At 38.9% G+C, this 20565-nt stretch overlaps 1 protein-coding gene across 7 annotated transcripts in view; it reads right to left on the bottom strand.

Moving 5' to 3' along the window:
* Positions 1 to 20292, bottom strand: part of ctns (cystinosin, lysosomal cystine transporter) — a 24721-nt gene extending 4429 nt beyond the window's left edge. The window contains exons 1-11 of one of the 7 annotated variants that reach the window (XM_044199001.1): positions 20147 to 20292; positions 17914 to 18047; positions 14313 to 14407; positions 13882 to 13960; positions 11158 to 11248; positions 9718 to 9821; positions 7406 to 7543; positions 6249 to 6348; positions 5298 to 5417; positions 1339 to 1509; positions 747 to 864 (exon numbers count right to left, since the gene is read on the bottom strand). In XM_044199001.1, the coding sequence (XP_044054936.1) occupies positions 747 to 864; positions 1339 to 1509; positions 5298 to 5417; positions 6249 to 6348; positions 7406 to 7543; positions 9718 to 9821; positions 11158 to 11248; positions 13882 to 13960; positions 14313 to 14388 (997 nt within the window). In that variant the 5' untranslated portion in view covers positions 14389 to 14407; positions 17914 to 18047; positions 20147 to 20292. Of the gene's footprint in view, positions 1 to 746; positions 865 to 1338; positions 1510 to 5297; positions 5418 to 6248; positions 6349 to 7405; positions 7544 to 9717; positions 9822 to 11157; positions 11249 to 13881; positions 13961 to 14286; positions 14408 to 17913; positions 18048 to 20146 lie in introns of those variants that run through there. The other 6 variants (XM_044199004.1, XM_044199002.1, XM_044199005.1 and 3 more) reach the window with 6 other exon arrangements.
* Positions 20293 to 20565: the final 273 nt, after the last annotated feature.

Here is a 20565-nt window from a genome sequence, read left to right as displayed (position 1 = left end):
TATATATATATATATATATATATATATATATATATATATATATATATATATATATATATATATATATATATATATATATATATATATATATATATATATATATATATATATATATATATATATATATATATATATATATATATATATATATATATATATATATATATATATATATATATATATATATATATATATATATATATATATATATATATATATATATATATATATATATATATATATATATATATATATATATATATATATATATATATATATATATATATATATATATATATATATATATATATATATATATATATATATATATATATATATATATATATATATATATATATATATATATATATATATATATATATATATATATATATATATATATATATATATATATATATATATATATATATATATATATATATATATATATATATATATATATATATATATATATATATATATATATATATATATATATATATATATATATATATATATATATATATATATATATATATATATATATATATATATATATATATATATATATATATATATATATATATATATATATATATATATATATATATATATATATATATATATATATATACATATACATATATATATATATATATATATATATATACATACATATATATATATATATATATATATATACACACACACATACATATATCGGTATCATAAAGTACCGTAGTTACCATTGTTGTAAGACTGTAAGATCATCTGTACAATACTGAGGATTCCACCCGTGAAGTCCAGCAACACGTTGCCAATACTCCACCCCTCAGTACTCTGTCTTCTGTAGTTCATGTATGCCTAGAAAAACGGCCAGAAAACCAGACACTGTAACCATCTTCATCATATGAACAACATACAATTAAAATATACAATATAATGCTGGACTGAATTTTGTGGAATAGCATTGAAACAAACTATCATAGTATATGTTGTATCGATCAATTTTTCAATAAACAGAATTATTAAACTGTATTACATCCTTTTTCAGTGTATTTTCTATACACAGAGTGACTAGAAGGATATAGAAACATGTATATTGCAATGCAATTTAATACAACTGTCCTGTAACAGATCCTACCTTTATGAAACTTAGAATTTTAGTTGACAGTCAAAGCTGTGGTCTGTATAGAGGTTGTAGTTTTGTGCTGTTGCTGTTATGAATTGTTTTTTAATATTTGAAACGCTGCTACCGTAACTACAGTCTCAAAACACACAAACAGAACATTTGGTAGGTAGTATTTACCCTCACTATCTGTGTACAGTATAGCTTACCTGAGGCACATATTTGATCAGAGTGACTGCTAGTTTAATGTATGAGAAATAGTAGAGGCAATTCAACCAGGTGATCTGTTTGGCTACAGCAAGAAACAAGCTGACCAAGGCAAATGTCCAGCCAATCAGCAACAAGAACAAGGCCGTCCAGGAAATCTTTTGACTCCCCCTCTGAAAGACAGTGGACACAAAGGATTACACACTGATAAAGACTCAAGGATATCCTGTGACACAAACTGCAGTTCCACACATTCACACACAAACACATATGACGGAATCGACTACTTAAAGTAATTCCAAAGATCCATTTAGAAATTTAAAAATTCCCTGTACTACAATGACGCACATGGTTAATTCAGCATAATGTACATTTCCATAGCATTCAGAAAGAATGAAAGGAAAGGTATTCAAGACGGTGGTGAGACCAGCGATGTTGTACAGCTTAGAGACAGTGGCACTGAAGAAAAGACAAGAGGCAGAGCTGGAGGTAGCAGAGCTTAAGATGTTGAGGTTCTCTTTGGGAGTGACGAGAATGGACAGGATCAGGAATGAGTACATCAGAGGGACAGCTCGTGTTAGATGTTTTGGAGATAAAATCAGAGAGGCCAGATTGAGGTGGTTTGGACATGTTCAGAGGAGACTGTGAATATATTGGTAGAAGGATGCTGAGGTTGGAGCTGCCAGGCAGGAGGTCTAGAGGAAGACCAAAGAGGAGATTTATGGATGTAGTGAGAGAGGACATGGAGTTAATTGGTGTGAGTGAAGAGGATGCAGAGGACAGGGTTAGATGGAGGCACATGATTCGCTGTGGCGACCCCTGAAAGGGAACAGCCGAAAGAAGAAGAAGAAGTACATTTCCATAGCATTCATTTCATAAGTACAACAACAGAGTCACTCTGCTGAGAACACTTTCTATTTTTAACAGAAACAGTTTCCATTCACTCATCGATTCAAATCGCTTCTGTTGTTTTTTTTAGTGCTTTTAAGTTACTCTCAATACTCAACACTTCCTGCAGATGTTTCACAATAAAGGTTTTCTTATTCTGTTCTTGTGCCGAGTTAGCATTTGCTCTCTATTCCGGGACAGTAAAGCCATTAAGAGTTTGGAATGACTCTTAATGGCTCAGTGGGGTTCAAGAGGTCCACTGCTGAAGAGCTGGTTGTTAACCTGGCTACACAATGTTAAGAAGAAACTCAATACCAGGCTGTTTCACCTCACGCCCTGGTTTAAAGTTTCAAACCTGTTCCTTCAGGAATACCTGCATTCAGGCCCCCCTTCAGGTTCTAAGTGCCACAGGGACACAGAGGGTGACACCTCCAACACTAAGAAGAAACAGCCGTGTGATGAACCTTTGGCTCTTATAGTGGACACATTGGCCTCCGAGTTTGCACAGATTATGGCCCTTCTTCTTAATTTACAGCCTGGCGGCCCATCTGCTGCAGCTGTTGCTGCAGTTTCAGAGTCGCCACTCCAGGCCTATGACGAGTGTGATTCGCCTAGCTACTTTACTCTCTGTTACTAGCCAAAATGATGAGGATGCACTTTATTGCAGCCTCAGGGAATCTTTTTACTGATAAGGAAGCAGGAGAGCAGGAGGAACTGGAGAGGGAGTCCCCCCTCCCCTCAGCAACAGGTTCTCACAGGTCAGGGGCAGATTCCCTGAAGGATGCTGAGGCTGGTCAATTCCACAGTTAAGCAAGCCATTCATTTGGCCATATCACGGCTTGGTCTGGATGCCGCCCCTGTAGAGGCTGCTCCCTTTAGCACCTTTTTCAAGCACACACCACAACCATCTGCCTTCAGGGTTTCACCCTCTGTGCAATACATTGACGGACTTCAGAGGTGATGGCCAGACCCCAAGGTGTTCCTCCACCTACCGAGTGACTGCAGGGCTTTAATGCTTTCATTGCTTCTCTGATCTCCAGATGAAGCCTGGATTCCCATTGTCCACAGTGTAGAATCATTGATGACCAAGAGCTTTGCTATAGCAGCTCAGATGGGACGTGTTGAAAACTCTCTTTCCCACCTTGTTCTAGCTCAATCGCAGACTCTCCAGACTGCTGGAGTTGATGTTACGGCACAGAGCTTGAGAGATGCTTCAGAGAGAGTTTGGCAGACTGATGTCCACTTTGACCATGGCCCAGTGCCAAGTGTGGCTTGCCCACCTTGTCGAAAGTATGTAGGAAGACACTTTGCATGCTGCCTGTCATTCCAGGCCAGATGTTTGGGCCTGCAGCCCAACAGGCCTTAGAGCGTAGTATGCAAGTGAACAAAGACAGGAAACAGTTTTCTGACTTACGCAGAGCACCTTTGACTAAACCGAGACACATCAGCACTCTTCACCTTGCAGCCAGTGCTCAGAGTCCCTTGAGAGCCGTCCAGAAGACAGCAGTGCCACCTCCAACGGGTCCGTTCATAGCCTGCGTTTCCGACACCAAGGGATAGGGAACCCAAACGCAGGGCTCCTACCAACCAACCCCCCAAGCCCTCCAAAGGTCATGGGAGTCGAGCCTGACTCCCAAAGACGAGGCAACAGCCGTTTCTCCCCGCAACATCTCAGTTGCTGGGAGGCCTTGATTTCGGACCCGTGGATGTTATCAACTCTTTCCAAAGGATACAGTATCCAGCTTAGATGTTGGCCCCAAAGTTCAACGGGGTCAGAATGACTGTCGTCAATGACCCTCTGAGGTCTCTGGCTTTCAGGAGGTCAGATAACACTTCAATAGTTTATCGTGTGAACCACAAGGGGGGCACCAAATCCAGTCAAACCCCTTCAGTGGGCCTCACCTCGCCTTGTAAGTCTCATGGCAATGCATTTGCCAGGTGTGCAGAACAGGCATGCTCTCCCGTCAAAACCCCCCTCCGGGTGACTGGAGACTGAACCTGATGGTGGTGCAGATGAATTGGGAGAGGTACGGCAGAGCTGTGTTTTCCTGTGATCTGTTGGATTCTCAACGGAGTACCTTGGCCTCTCCCACCGAGACAGGATCTTCTGTCATAGTTGGAGGTGCGCATTTGGCATCCTCACCTGGATCGCCTTCAGTTGCATGTTTGGCCCCTGAAGGGCCTAGCTTGCTACTGAGTTCTTGTGATCAGGCTGTGGTCCAAATCATAGTTAATGCTCGAGCATCCTCAACTAGGGCGCTGTATGCCAACAGGTGGAAACTCTTTTCCAGTTTGTGCAGGGATCAACACATGGCCCCGGAGTGTTACCAGTTTTGAAAGGTGCTATATAAATAAAGTTTATTTATTATTATTATATTGCTAGAATAAACATTTTGGTGGATGATTGAACTGTAGGGGTCACATCCTTTGGTGAACTGTTTTCTAAAAGTTGCTCTCCAGTTGCAGCCCTCACATGTTGTACAGGTCCCTTCATGGGATTTGCCTATCATCCTAGAAACTTTATGTTGGAAGAATGAAATAGAATGAGAGTTACGAATGTAACTAAGGTTCTATGAATTCTGGATGACCACCAAAATTCATGGTCACTCGGAAGCTTGACGAGAAGATTCTGTATGGGACCACTGCTGGGTGCCAGGCCCCTTTATCAGGTTGCTTGTGTCACCCAAGTCACATGTGGGACTTTGTTGGTATTATGTCTCAACCTCCAATGCATGTGCGTGATGCATTTCCAGGTATTACATACCGTCTCTGGCAGTCATCCAGAATTCATAGAACCCTAGTTACATTCGTAACTTTCGTTTTGAATGTAATGCAGCCAGGTCCAGTGGACATTGGGGATAGACATAGAGAGAAGAGGCAGTATACAGCACCATCAGTGAATGAGGTTAGATAGGAGCACCACCCAGTTTTTATTCTGGAGCTATAAGCCACTGTATATGGGAAAAGTTTGGCAACCAGGCATCCAGTTGGATATTTGACACAATTTCACCTTCTGAATAATGGGACTTCAGATATATTTTCAACATCCACTCTATCACAAGCAGACACACACCTCATACACAGCAGCCTGGTTGATGTAGATCAAACAGAGCAGGACAGCATGGAGACTGAAGAAGACATCATTAGCATTGACAGGGTTAATTCCATTAGGGTTCCTCTTCAGAAACTCCTCCTACAGGGCAGGCACACAGCAGCTTAACAGACAACAGACACAATATACTGTACATGCTTTACTAAAAACCTACTGTAGCTCTAACCAAAGTCAAGTTATGCAACAGTTCAGCCATTTATAAGGGGTCAAAACTCATGTAAATATATATACACATGAACAAGAAATGCCCAATATATATGTAATATGTGGCTACATTGCGCTGAATTAATTAAAACATTAAAACAGCCAAATGTGGTTCTGTGTGTGAACTGACCTGAGATTCAAACCTTGAACACCTGGGAGTAAAATTTATCAGACAAAAATGTGAAATTGTGTCTGATTAGGAAAACATGAATTGTAATGGAAAACAAGATTTATAATGTTATTTACCAAAATGATCAAGTCAGACAGCATTGGTATTGTCAACAAGGACAGGTGCCATGTGGTAAATGTGGCCTTTATTTCTAATTTCACTTTTTAAGAAATATATGTTTAAGTTGCCTGTAAGTCCCTGTTTACTGATGTGCTCCTGTTGCTGTGCTGAGCACTTCCTCGATATGTTTCACAATAAAACTATTCTAGCAGTTTAAAGGGCACATTCACTTCACTTCCCTGAAACTTCAATAAATCAAACATTTATTCCTGTTCATTTCCTCTGGATTGCAATGTAAGGCTCATAGAATATTACTGTTCAGTAGCTGCCCACTGAAGTACAGTGGTGTCTATGATTGTACACTATTGTTGTAACCCACATAATCAACATTTCACTTCTGAAAGGTTTCACCAGGCTCAGTAGTACTAAACATGATTGGTGAAGTGATCTTGAACTGCCCCTTTAAAGGATGAAGTTACCTTTATATAAGGCACCCAGAAGAGCCCGATATTGAAGACACTGTAAGCAATGAAGCCAGTTAGGTTGAGAGCCAGGAAGTCAAAGTTGAGACCTACAACACTGAAAACAAATGTTAGTATTATTTGTCTGAGTCAGTTTATTTTTTGCATGTCCAGCCTAATCAAACATATCCGGGGTTTGTAAGGTCCACACCTGGAAACTGAGTCACCAGGACATCCCATGCGACCCAATTAGACAATGTAAAGCAAAGATCACCAAAGAAATATCACCAAAATATATTTAGCAGCAATTTCTAAACAATTAATTTTACCGTAATCAAAAGACTATGCAAAAATCTGCTAAGTATGACTGGACACCAGTATGAACCATGTGTATTTTCTTCTGCTTATTACATAAAATTAATAAAGAAACTATGAATAAAACTATTTGTTGGGGCGTCCTTGCGCGTAGGGATTTAAGATGCTGACCAAGTAACTGGAACATCTAGATTTGAGTCCAGCTGTGAACCTTTGTTGCAAGTCATCCCCAATCTCACTCCCCTCAATTACTGTCAGCCATCTACTGTCCGCCTATCTAACAAAGACAAAAGTTTTGCTACAGCTATTTTGGGGAACCAAATGTAATCATTATTGCAAAAATTTCAAAATGTAAAAACTTCAACTAGTTTTCACTATGACAATAATTTAAGAAATATCCACTGAGAATTTATTATGAGCCCAACAGATGCAATTAGTAAACTACAGGGAGTGTTTATATGATGATACAACTCATGAACAACTGCAAAACATGTGCATAAAGGAGAATTCTCCATATACAGTATATGGCCTATTTTACTTTAAATTATTCAGAAACTGATTTTTGAGTTTCATTTTCACATTTCCAGTGCAGCCATCATGATTTTGTAGTTTGAAAATCCATGGTCAGAGCTTTGAGCTGGAAGTCTGTTTGAGCAAGAGTATATTTGAGTGCATGCATACGGGTTTATACAGTATATGTGAGTGAGTGGGGATGCTATTAAATCAAAAGTCATGATGTAGATATCTGACAGTATAAAAACACCATCCTATTTAGTTCACTTGAGCAAAATTGCACAAGAAAAATGTCAAAGAAAACCTAGATGAATGAAGAGAAGGGCAGAGGACAGACATAAAACTACCTTTTCCTCCTCCAGTTTTCCCAGGCTTGTGGATAGAAGGACACCGACCAGGCCAGAAAGTAGATCCAGCCAATCACCTGACTGATTACTGACAGGACACTGCTATGGACGACCATAAAGCGGATCCTGACGGACCAACTAAGGAGAGAGAATCAGGCTTACAGACACAAAGAAACTGGACAGTGGTGATGTACCATCATACTCTACAGTAGCATCATCATTACACTGTCAAAATAGGCCTTTTAAATGCTTATTCTCATGTAATTTCAGCATACAGTATAGAAAATATATTGGTAATACACTATCACCCATACCCAGGAGTTCTGGTAGACCCCTGCATCTCATTCTGAGCATAGCCTGTAGTTTGTCCAGCATTATTAGCTCTTGTCACACACTGATGCTGAATGTATTAATGTAACCTGATAAATACAGTCTGATTGGTGTGTCTAAGAGATTATGATATTTTTATTGTACATAAAACCGAGTATGTCTGTCCATGGTGGGAACAATGTGGAGTGTACCTAAAGATGAATGAATTTGACTCATGGAATAATAACCGCACAGAGTGCTCTAATGTTAGTAAGGCTATCAAGATTCAGGTTAACAAGATTTATTCAGAAAGCAAAATGACATGTTAAGTACATGATGGACAGATTCATGAAAAGAACAAAAAAGAAAAACAGGTGTTACTCATCAAGCAAAATATGGTAAACATGGTTTTTCAAAAAGAGTCAACTGAGGGAGCAAACAATGAATTAGTGTGGAAGTCTAAAATAGATTATAAAAAGATGCATTTTCAAGGAAAACATGCATTTGTGTGAACATTACTTTAGCCCCAACTTAACTATCTTGGCACACCTCTTTTCTAAAGGAACACTGGAAGGAAGGCAGAGCATTGCAAGAGTGAGATTAAAGGGGAGCCAACTCTGCTAAATCAACTACCTATTATGTCTCTTACAGGACAGTTGCCATCGTATGTTAAAGGGGACCTATTATGCTCATTTCCAACTCAATGTTTTTATTCTGGGACTCCACTAGAGTTACTTTGCATAATTATCTTATACTGGCCCTTTATGCAGCTCCTCAGTTCATCCTCTGTCTGAAACAAGTTGTTTAGCTCCTGTCTCTTTAAGGCCCCCCTCCCTAAAAGCCCACTTTCTACTGATTGGCCAATTTCCAGGAAGCCTACCAAGGGGCAGCACCTCGTGTTTTGTGAGATTAGCACCACCCGCACCGCATATGACAGCTACAATAACTTAGCTTGAAAAATAGCGATATGGGGCATTGAATTTGATGAATTTACTGTTTACCAGACCACAAATAAGAAAAGAATAAGGTTTGAAAAACATTAGACGTCGCCGGAGCAGAGTGTTTCTGGAGGCTGTGGCCTCACTGATTGCCGTACAAAACACACAACTTTTATAACTTTAGTCACTGATTTTGGTAAAACTAGATAATATTTTCTTGTTTTCCCTCTGATGTCCTCTGGCTGCTCTGCCTCAAATCTCGTTGATTTACGCCGTTTCCTGATGGACAGAAAGCTTTAAAGTAACCGCTAACTGCAGCTGCCATTAGCTAGTTAGCTCAGTTAGCCGTGCAGCGAGTGCTATTAGCTAGCTGACTCTGCCCAGACTGGGAGCTCGGAGCCAAGACCTGAAAACCTTCTCCTCCCAGCGGTCCAAAGCTCCTGTGCTAGTGGTGTAAACACCAACACTACCCTGGTGCACCAAGCTCCCAGTCCGGGCAGAGTCAACTAAGCTAATAGGACCGCTAGCTGCGAGACATACTAAACAACCACCAAAAACTTGAAGAGTAATACTGAGCAGAGCAGTCGAATAACTTAAGACAGACTGAGTGGGTGGATGGCCCCGCCCCTGTACTTTGTGGGCGTGCTGTGCCTGCAACAGATCATGAGCAGATGACCGTATAAGGACATCCGTGCTGAAAGTAGAAAAAACCGTTTTTGCTCACAGGGATTACTTTTACATATGTTTACCTCACTATTTGAAAAGGCCATTTTTAATATGAACATCCAACACTGTAACATTTTATATATATATATATATGACAGAAAATAAGGGAAAGCATAAAAGGTCCCCTTTATTATTTTCTGTACTACAGTATTAGCTGTCAGACATCACTGCCAACAAGACTGTTCATTTATTCTACTTAGTGAATAAAGTGATTCTTATTGTCATGCTGGACTGATGGAACAGTGGACCGACGTAGAAATTAATGAAGAGGGGAAAAGACTCATGAGTCTGTGCTCAAAGTCTCATGTCAGTGCGTGCTGCTACTGTGCTGATACCCACCTGTTGAGGTCTGTGTTGTTGCTAAGCAGGTATGTGGTCACCTGACCGACATCATGGGCTGTCACATTGAAACTGACTGAGGTTGCCTCCACTGGCAGCAACACCTAAACAAAAACAAGAATATAAACCCAAGTGGTTTTAGTCAACAACTTATTGGTAGACAGTCCCATGTATCCTTGGTTAAGTAATGAGTACATAGAAATAAATATGATCCTTGTCTGCTGCTAAAGTACAGCAAGATCTAAGTATCTATCCATTTGTATCTAAGTATAATTTAAGCTATGTTGTAATAAAGGTAATGAACTCCTAATCATTAAGGAGAGACACGTTTAGTGTCCACTGCTTAGAGATAAGCTTAAGCAGTGGCCTTTACCCTATGTCCCCCTATGATCCCCTCAACATCCTTAATGTTCCCTTTCATTTTCTCAGTTTTGGATAGACTTGCGGTAGCTTAGTTCACTATTCAAAGCATTAGCATATCAAAATCTTCAGCTTCAGCACACTTTTCAACTCCTACTTTGTCACTTAGGATATATCTAACCTCAGAAAAGAGAGACTGCCGTTTACTTTGGTTGAACCATGCTATTAATCGTGCACTCAGCATACACAATGTTGAGTGATACTGAATTTCTTGTGGTTCAAGCTCAGAGATGTGGGCTCTGTGTTTTGTATTCAAGGCATCTTAATATAATTTTTGGACAACAATGGAGCTCTTTGGCACAGAAAAATAAGCTAGATCAGGCTTTAGTGACACAGATCATACTTCTTAGTTTATTGTTGCTTCTTTTCTCCTCTTTTTATTTTTAAATAAAATAAATGATTTTAAATACTGCATCTGCTGTATATCTCTATATTTAAGGCATTTTCTTTGCAAATTTGCATTTCATGGGATTCATACTCTCTCTTTATCATCTGTGATGCAAAGTTCACAATTTGACCCGAGGATAGTAAAAGGGGTAAAAGTAGAAAGGGGCATCATCTTGGAAGCATGTAAACCCAACATCACAGCTGGGTGTGGTTACAAGTACAACGGACAAGACGGTGTAGTCCCTCATTCGTCCAGGAGTGTTCTATCGTAGAAAAGGTTTCAGTCGAAGTCATCTGGACACTGTTTTCAGAATCAAGACGTTTCGGCTCCCATCCGGAAGTCATTGAGAATGACTTTCGGAAATAAAGTACAACAGACCACACTTACACACTACACAGGGAGAGGGTGAGCATGTGGTCACCACTAGTTAGCAGGGCAAGACAGATTATTAGACTGGGTGCAATTGTAGTGTAGTGCTAACTATGTCTATGTTGTAATCATTTCACTATCAAGTACATACACACACACATACATAATACATCCAGACTAACCCAGAGGAAGACTAGTTTGAAAGTATGTTTCACTGTTGCAGTATGCAGCACAACTTTTTTAAATTTGGTTTCATGTGTTACCTGCTCAGGCACTGTGATTATAGATGAGTAGTTCCACTTGGAGCTGTAGGTTACATTTAACTGAATCAAAGCTGACTGGTTGACAGGGGAACTAGAGAAAGACACAAAAATCCAGTCAGAACAACACTGATCCTGACAGCTGCTTTTACAAAACTATAGGAGCATTAAAAGGTACAATGTGTAAGCTATTGCCAGAATTATAGTTTAAAACATCATATATGTATTGTGTCGCAGAGATATCTACTGAAATGAGCATGCTAACCAGCCCTGCGCCCTGTGTCCAACATGAGAGGACGTAGAAGTAGAGCTGCTCTGAGCTTTTGATGCTGCTGCACTAGCCGGCTGCTCTACTCGTGCTCCTCGACCTCTCGTTCCTCCACTGCCTCTATTTGTCTCCTGCCACCACTTGATCTAAATTATTAAAGACTGTAGTATTGATAAGCTCTGACATTACTGGTTCTTTTATTGGTATTTTTTAACATTTTGGTGTAACACACACACACACACACACACACACACACACACACAGAGCGAGCAGCAGAGCAGAGAGGCTGCTGTGGAGACACTAAGTGCAATAAAACCTTTGCGAGTAACACACCTACTAATACACCTGTTCAACAAGCATGAACATGGAAACATGTAGAAAGCGATATTTTAATCTGCTCTGTCCGCAGGTTCTCATCTACTGCCGTGGACAGGCACAGCGTGCTAGCTCAGCTAATAGCGAACTGTTATAAACAAGCTTAAACAAAAGCTGTCTGTATGTAGTCTAACTGTTCAGCTTAGTTTTCCACGTACCTTCAAATTTGGCAAATTCTTGTAAACTTAGCTTCTGGCTGAGACAGAGGGGGAGGAGGTGAAATGATGCCCCCTATTTGATTGGAGCATGTGGCCAAGAATTACACATTGTACCATTGTTTTTTAAGAGCAACCGGTATCTGGATTTTACTTCTTTAACTTGCTGAGCATATTTGCTTTTGTAGTTTTTCCCGGTTTCATTTTCATGCCTTTGAGGTAAAAGCAGTACATCAGCAGCTTCAGGACAGCTGTACAGGCAGCACTGTGTATAGAGTGTTGTATAAGCTGTCACGTGGCCAGTGCAGAAATGTTCATTGGTTTAAGAGAACTGAGAACTGCAAAACACAGCTGAAACACACCTGGTTTGACATGTTTTTCAGTTTAAGCTGCCACTATACAACTACAGTATGCCACTCATTTATTCACTAACAGACCATAACCACAGTCTATAGTAGTACAGAGGTTGAAGCTACGGCTTTTAAACAACAACATCAAAAATTACATTATATATCTTGGCAAACAGAAGTGAATCAAATCTTGGCTTGGCCTACATGTTATTTTAGAATGTAGCCTATGATGGATTTAGACTGCAAAAAAATTAGCAAACCTGTTGATGAATGTGAGGTGCAGTTACGGATGGTGAAAATCATTTTGAAGCTGAACAAATCCTACAAAAACTCAAATGGGTTATAACAAGTAACTTAACATGTCTTAATGGACGTGCTGCATTCATGGGATCTGACACAGCCCGCGCTGAGTGTCACGAGACCTGATTAAATTCGCTCAACAGAATGTTAAAGGGATAATTGATTTGCACTGCAATGTACTTGTGTCACAAACTGCTAATGAAATTTTTGAGAGGGATTGGTTCAGGGTAGGTAAGGAGACAGTGAAAGGAACTAACTTGTTCTGGGAACATGGGTTTTGTGCACTCTGTGTGCAAAGGACAGAGGATGTAAATATTTTTACAGACTGCATAGTGTTGATCCACATATGCCATTAGCCAAACCCACTGAAAGAGAGCGGAAAGATTTGGGTCCCTGGGTGACCAGGTGTTTGCAAGACATTTGGTTATACCTTTCCAGGCAAACATGCATTACATCTCATTGCTAAATCTAAACCTGCCTCTACAGATGCCCTTTGATGACCCTGATTGGCTGAAGTCACACAGAAACTGTGGGCCCAAGACAAATACGATGTGGGGCTGATCAAAAACGCCCCTGCACTCGTAGAAACGCCTAAGTCCGAGCATTTAACAGAAGCATTCTAAGTCGTTTGTCTTGCGCTCCTTTGACTATCTGATCTCTGATCAGTAAATCGGCCAGTGCCAAAGTTGCAAGATTTTGAGACGAAGATCAGTCAGGAAAAGGGCCATTTTCCGTGTGTCCTTTCCCTCTTCTGTTCCTACGATGAGCATGTACAACTTAAAACTCTGCTGGAAAACTTTCCAGCGCTCGTAAATATTCACCGTCAACTTCGATTCTTCTGGCAGGTGAAGGTAACTCATTTAAAAAAAATTCATGAAGTTATTCCTGGTACCATGTGTTGATGAGACAGAAGGCCATGACTGCGTTAACTCTCAAGACTGCTTTATTACATCACATCTGTATCATACAGCATAGTGACACTGCCGCCTAATGCCTATAACTGTCAATACAACTGTGGCCCACAGGTTTTTGAAAAAGTAATTTCATCTGCTACTCAGAACAGATCGTGACAGGTTATACAAATAACTATAAAATATTAATGCTACATATTTGCAAATTGGCATTTACCACTATTTAGCTCCTACAATCTCCCCCACTCCCTCCCAAGAATACTGACCAGAGCAAAGCAGTGCATGCACTGCAAGAACCTTGTTTTTTTGGCTATAATATGAATGCGACTTTTCTGAAACTCTTGTGCAGACTGTGTTTCTGTGGCTACCTGGAAGTAATGGTGATGTTGGCTTTAGAATATTCCTCAAGTGTGACAGCAATAGGAGCAAACAAATGCACTCTGGACTCTGGGGGACAGACAAAAAAATAAAAAAAGGACAATCAATCCAAGATGCTCACAGAAACAGTACATAGGTTGGCATCAAAAGATAGTATGTACTGGCATCATCATAGAGCATATTTATTTTAAATCCTACTATTATCATAATCATCATGAGGTTATTGCTTCACTGAACATGTTTAACATCTTCAGAACCTGTACATCTTGAACATGTTGTTTTCCATTTACTGGATAAAAAAAACAACTGAGTCCATGTCAAAATACAGCCAGGTAAAACTTTTTTGAAAAAAATGACCCTGCATTTTTTTGTCGTGTCAACGCTGGTGGATTCACCGTAAATAGCCATAACAGTCAGTCACCAGATATGTTGGTCAGTGTCCACATGAGGATCAGCTGAGCAGGTAGCCATCTCTTTGCCAAGCCCAGACCAGACATCTCTGCAAAATGATGGATACTGCCAACACAACACACAAGGCACACAAAGCATCATAGCAATTAGACAGAGCAATATCTTTCACATTAATAATGTAAAATCATTTAATTGAACAGCTGCTTCAGGTGAAATGTGGTGCACATGAAACTACCACAGTAAACACATAACCTGGGCTGTAATTCTAAAGCCATTTTCACACATGAAGCGCAAATGTATGTCCATCTATCATCCATTTTTAATCAATGTGTAGACATCCACAACCTAGATTCCATGCCAAGCAGCAATGAAGCTGGAGGGTCTTTGTGGTCCAACACCTTACTAATATATTCAAAAAGTACTATACACATTTATATACAGTAGTGTGCAAAAGTGTTTGCCCCCATCCTGATTTCTTATTTTTTTGCATGTTTGTCACACTTAAATGTTACAGATCAAACAAATAAATTTAAATATTAGTCAAAGATAACACAAGTAAACACAAAATGCAGTTTTTAAATGAAGGTTGTTATTATTAAGGGAAAACAAAATCCAAACCTACATGGCCAGAGTTCTGAGACAAAAACCACTGCTGAGCAAAAAGAAAATTAAGGCTCATCTCATTTTTGCCGGAAAACATCTTGATCCCCAAGACTTTTGGGAAAATACTGTGGACTGACGAGACAAAAATGGAACTTTTTGAAAGGTGCCTGTCCCATTACAGCTGGTGTAAAAGTAACACCGCATTTCAGAAAAAGAACATCATACCAACAGTAAAATATGGTGGTGGTAGTGTGATAGTCTGGGGCTGTTTTGCTGCTTCATGACCTGGAAGACTTGCTGTGATAAATGGAACCATGAATTCTGCTGTCTACCAAAAACTCCTGAAGGAGAATGTCCGGCCATCTGTTCGTTCCAAAATACACTAGCAAGTCCACCTCTGAATGGCTGAAGGTTTTTGAGCATGAACTGCCTTTTTAAGGTCATGCCACAGCATCTCAATAGGATTCAGGTCAGGACTTTGACTAGGCTACTCCAAAGTCTTCATTTTGTTCTTCTTCAGCCATTCAGAGGTGGACTTGCTGGTGTGTTTTGGATCATTGTCCTGCTGCAGAACCCAAGTTTGCTTCAGCTTGAGGTCACGAACAGATGGCCGGACTTTCTCCTTCAGGAGTGTTTAATAGACAGCAGAATTCATGAATTCATGAAAATGAGTGGCCTAGTGGAGATAAGTTGAGCAAACTGTTTGCCAATGTTCATTAAACATCTGTTGCATTATAACCGAACATTATATGGATTCAGATGTGAATTTGATACAACATTCTCATCTCCGCAAAGATGAGTGGGCCAAAATTCCTCCACAGCGCTGTAAAAGACTCATTGCAAGTTATCGCTTGATTGCAGTTGTTGCTGCTAAGGGTGGCCCAACCAGTTATTAGGTTTAGGGGGCAATCACTTTTTCACACAGAGCCATTTGGGTTTGGATTTTTTTCCCTTAATAATAACAACCTTCATTTAAAAACTGCATTTTGTGTTTACTTGTGTTATCTTTGACTATTATTTAAATTTGTTTGATGATCTGAAACATTTAAGTGTGACAAACATGCAAAAAAATAAGAAATCAGGAAGGGAGCAAACACTTTTTCACACCACTTTATCTATCTATCTATCACAGGTAACTGTGGTAGTGACTTGTCAATAACAAGGTAGCCACACCCTAAAGAATACCCTACTATTTTACTCTAAATGGGACCATAATTTTCTCATAGACTTCTATACAATCGGACTTCAGTGGAGTCACTCCCTGCTGGCCATGAGAAAGAATGCCAAGGCACTTCCGCATTGGCGTCACTTTTCAGACCTGGAGGTTATGTCCACTTCTTTTATACACTCTGTGGTATAAACCTCTAAAGAAGCATATTTGATAAAAAAATATTTATATTTATATTTATATATATATATATATATATATATATATATATATATACACACACACACACATATTGGCAATACATACATACATACATACATACATTCATACATACAGTATATACATATACAGAGTGACAATTTTGACCATTGACAGTCTACATTATCAGAGAGCCTCAATCTTCCAAAACACAGGATGACATTTTTTTTTTTAATGAAAAACCATAATATTTGCAGTAGAGGGCATGCAGCATCTTTCTCTGGTGCTATTATTTTGCCATGCAGTTATAAAACAAGAATCGACTAGTCATTGGAGAACCTCACGATTTCGCATGTCAAAGTTCATTCTGATTGAACTCTGGCTGTGTTCGGAATCGCATACTAACATACTATTCATACTATTCATACTAAGTATGATGTCACATTGAGTATGCAGTGCGTTCCAACTGCATAGTATGTTCACTCAGTTTAGTGAACAAAAAAGAAAGTAATAAGCTTTTTAAACATTATGAAACTTTTTTCCATGACACCTCTGACTGAAAATGTTTACATTTGTGTATATTTGTACTGCTTTTTATTTTTATGTCATTGTCTTTTAATGTTTTCATTTTCATGTTATGTTCTCCATATGTATTTGCATCATTTAAATTTGATATGTACTGATATTGTTTACCTGAATGTTTGTATATTATCCTTTTGTCAATGAAAAAACAAAAACAAACAAACAAAAACACTGCATAGTATGTGGATTTTGTGTAGGCGAGAAATGCGCCGATGTATACTAGATTAGCAAGAATTGGCCGGTGACCAAGAGGGTGTCTGGGGGTGAGCCAAGATGGCGTCTCAGGAACATTGTACCATTGTGGCTCTGGAATTTGATGATTTAAATCTAGTTTTTCAAACAGCTAACTTTGTTTGAGGGCTTCCCAAGGCTACTATAACTTATAAGAACTACAAGGATATATGAGAGAGAGCATATCTCACATTTCTTTTTTTCTTTTTGTTCTTAAGCTAGCTGACTAACGTTAGCTGACTTACGTTAACTACGAGGCTGACCTGAAGTGATGTGACTGCAGCACTGGCTACAGACAAACAGAATTAGCATTTGTATTAAGAAACAAAATTAATTATTTGCTATATATAATAATATAAGTATTCTATTAAAATGGATACGAAAGAAGATATTCGCGGCATAATTCATTCCTATGACAGGAAATCTCTGGACGGCGAGTTTGAGATGGAAGTTTTACCAGAGCAAGAGGTCTTGTGCTTGGCTGAGCTGTTACCAGAATTTCCAAAACCACGACCAGCAAAGAAATTCAAGACACTCGCCAGCGACAAGAATGACAGTCAGCCTGTGCCCAATTCAGAAGTGAATTGGGCGATAATGGAGAGAATTGAGAAGATGCAAGAAGAGTCTCTCAGACGGTTGCAGTCACTTGAGAAAACAGTTAACAGTTAATAACACAAGTTCCATCAAAAGTGTCACTGACACACTTGAATTCACAGGGAAACAAATGGAGGCTGTGACAAGCAAAGTTGAAATCCTACAGAGCAAAGTTGAATTCCTGGAAATAGAAAACAACGTGCTCTGTGACAGATGCATCAACCTGGACACTTACAAAAGGAGGTGGAATCTGCGAGTCGTTAGGATCCACAAACAATCAGGGGAGAACGTCAAGAAGATCAGTCACCTCGGCTGCCGCTCCCCCCGAGGTGCATGTGGAGGCGAGGGCCAGTTCAATGCTGCTTGAAGCTTTAATTATTATTATTATTATTATTGTCATCATCAACCACACAAGATATGTAACAGATTAAACCTTCATTGCACAACATGAGACTAATAGCCTACAATCTAGTGTTAAATATTACAATTAGCCTACACAGAAAATTAGAATTTTCTACAAAACGTGGTGTTTGTTGTCAAAACTGCCAATCAGCTCTTTGATCAGGCGACAGCCAGGCGTTTCCCATCAAACTACAAACTACATGCCATCTTGGACAGTGTCTCCCACCCACTCCATGACGTGCTGGTTAAACAAAGGAGTACCTTCAGCGGAAGACTCTTCCCCTCAAAAAGCACAACAGAGCGCCACAGGAAGTCATTCCTGCCTGAGGCCATCAAACTCTTAACTCCTCCCTCTAAATGTTAGTCTATATGACCCTAAGTCATTAAACTGGACATTGATTATTAACATCTCTGCAATACTTGACATAATTGTGCAATATTCTGTGTTAATACTGCTGTGCAATATACTCTTTTCAGTTTAAAATTCCCAAATTTATTGATATTTATTCATACTTCTATTACTACTGTGCAATATCCACTGTCTCATTATAATCTTAATAGGCTACACTTAACTTGACAGTTCATGCACTATTACTTACTACTTGTATTATTACATTGTATTATTATACCATTCATACTTATCAACTGGTAAATCCACTTTGTACTTTACATTTATTTTAATTTTATACTTATACCCACTTGGAACTTAATTTATCTGACCTGTATTATAGTGTTTTATATGTTTTGCTTAGTCCTTCTATTCCTGTGTGCACTGTTGTGATAGTGAGCTGCTGTAACAAAAGAGTTTCCCCTCGGGGATCAATAAAGTATTTCTGATTCTGATTCATGGAAAAGTAAAGGGATCTCTTCTGCTTCAACTTCATCAGCAATTAAGAACGCATATGCAATTTCTTCAACCATAGTCGGCAAACTACAGGTAGCCTTCAGATCTAACAGGATGTAAATATTTCTGACTTCCTGTATATTCTTTGAAGGCTGCTGGAAACTGTAAGACAGCAGTTTTTTGTCACCACCCCCTGCTGCTGCCGCCTGATCTCATCCACTTTCCAGCCGAGGCGCAGTTCATCTCGAACAAGCCTGTTGTGTTTCTTCAAACTGCGCAATGGCGATCATGCGATGCAGTCACATGACTTTCTTGCTTGAGTATATCAGGGCCATTGAATTATTGTTTAACGGCGCTGAGTATACCTAAGTGTGTCTGCTGGTAATGGCATACTTAATCGTTCATTTAGTAGGCAGTATGGAGTACTTTAGTATGCGATTTTGAACACAGCCTCTGTGCGAGTCAATTTGCGACTGGAAGGGAATGATGTTCTGGGATTCAAACTCTGGTCTCCCAGCCTCTGCGCTATTCACCTGCTGCTGCTAGTTCTTGCAGAATTACTCCAGTATGGCCTCCCCTCAGTGTTATTTTTCCAAATATGTGATGCGTTTTAATACCATGCTTTATCATTTTGATTATTTTAGTTTTTGAGATGTCGTCCACAGAGGAGTGTTTTTTAAAGACAAGGAAAACTAAGGTAAACATCAAAATGTTCCTTCAAGCCTCCTCTCTGTCAAAATGTAAAAATCTAACCCATTAAAAAAAATTGTAGTAACTCTAAAAATAGTAGCACAGTGCATCAGATAAGTTGGGCGGCTAGAGATAAAGAGGGGCTATATATTATGGAAGGAAAAAACATTACTAAAAACAGTTACTCGTTTATGTAGGCTATTGCTATATGAAGCTCTTCTTTAGTTTAACAGAAGATAAGCAAATAACGCTAATGTAAGAATCAAAGACTTTGCTATTAATTTTCAAAATGTGATCACATCACCAGAGAGCCAAAATCAATTTAACGTTAGGTGTCCAAATTCACTGTCATATAAGAACTTGACGTTTGACAACAAAACTTTTACTTGGAAGATCTTTCTTTTGTCTCATCCATTTCGTCTCAGATAATGCGTCAAAGCTATAGACAGTAAGTTATTGACGTATTGTCGTAGTAAACGAGCATAATGCGTACACTTTCTTTATCTGAACAAGTAAAAATGATTAAACTTACAGCAGCTGAATTGTTTCGATCGCTTCCTCTTTAGCAGGTCACAAGACAAATCTGAATAATTCTTCTTCTTCTTCTGCTGCTGCTGCTGCAGCTGCTGCTTCCTTCGTGTTCTTCTTCGTAAAGTTTTATGGCGGTTGGCAATCAACATTATGGTAAATTACCGCCACCAACTGGAATGGAGTGTTGATCTGGACTCTAACTACACATTCACTAATAATTAAATAAAAGAAAATAAACTGAGATGAATAAAAAAAACTTAAATAACTAATCACACCATAGCTATATTCTCTTTATCAAATTTGTTCTCCTAATATAATGAAACAACAATAGATAACACTTCTCTCTAGAACTTCTTTGTAAAAGATCTAATAGATCAAATTTAATCTGTATTTCTTTAAGGTTCAGTGTCAGTTCTGTTC

This window comes from Siniperca chuatsi, linkage group LG6, assembly GCF_020085105.1.
Source record: "Siniperca chuatsi isolate FFG_IHB_CAS linkage group LG6, ASM2008510v1, whole genome shotgun sequence".
Taxonomy (NCBI): domain Eukaryota; kingdom Metazoa; phylum Chordata; class Actinopteri; order Centrarchiformes; family Sinipercidae; genus Siniperca; species Siniperca chuatsi.
The sequence above is the reverse complement of the archived record's forward strand: the minus strand, read 5'-3'. Positions and strand labels throughout refer to the sequence as shown.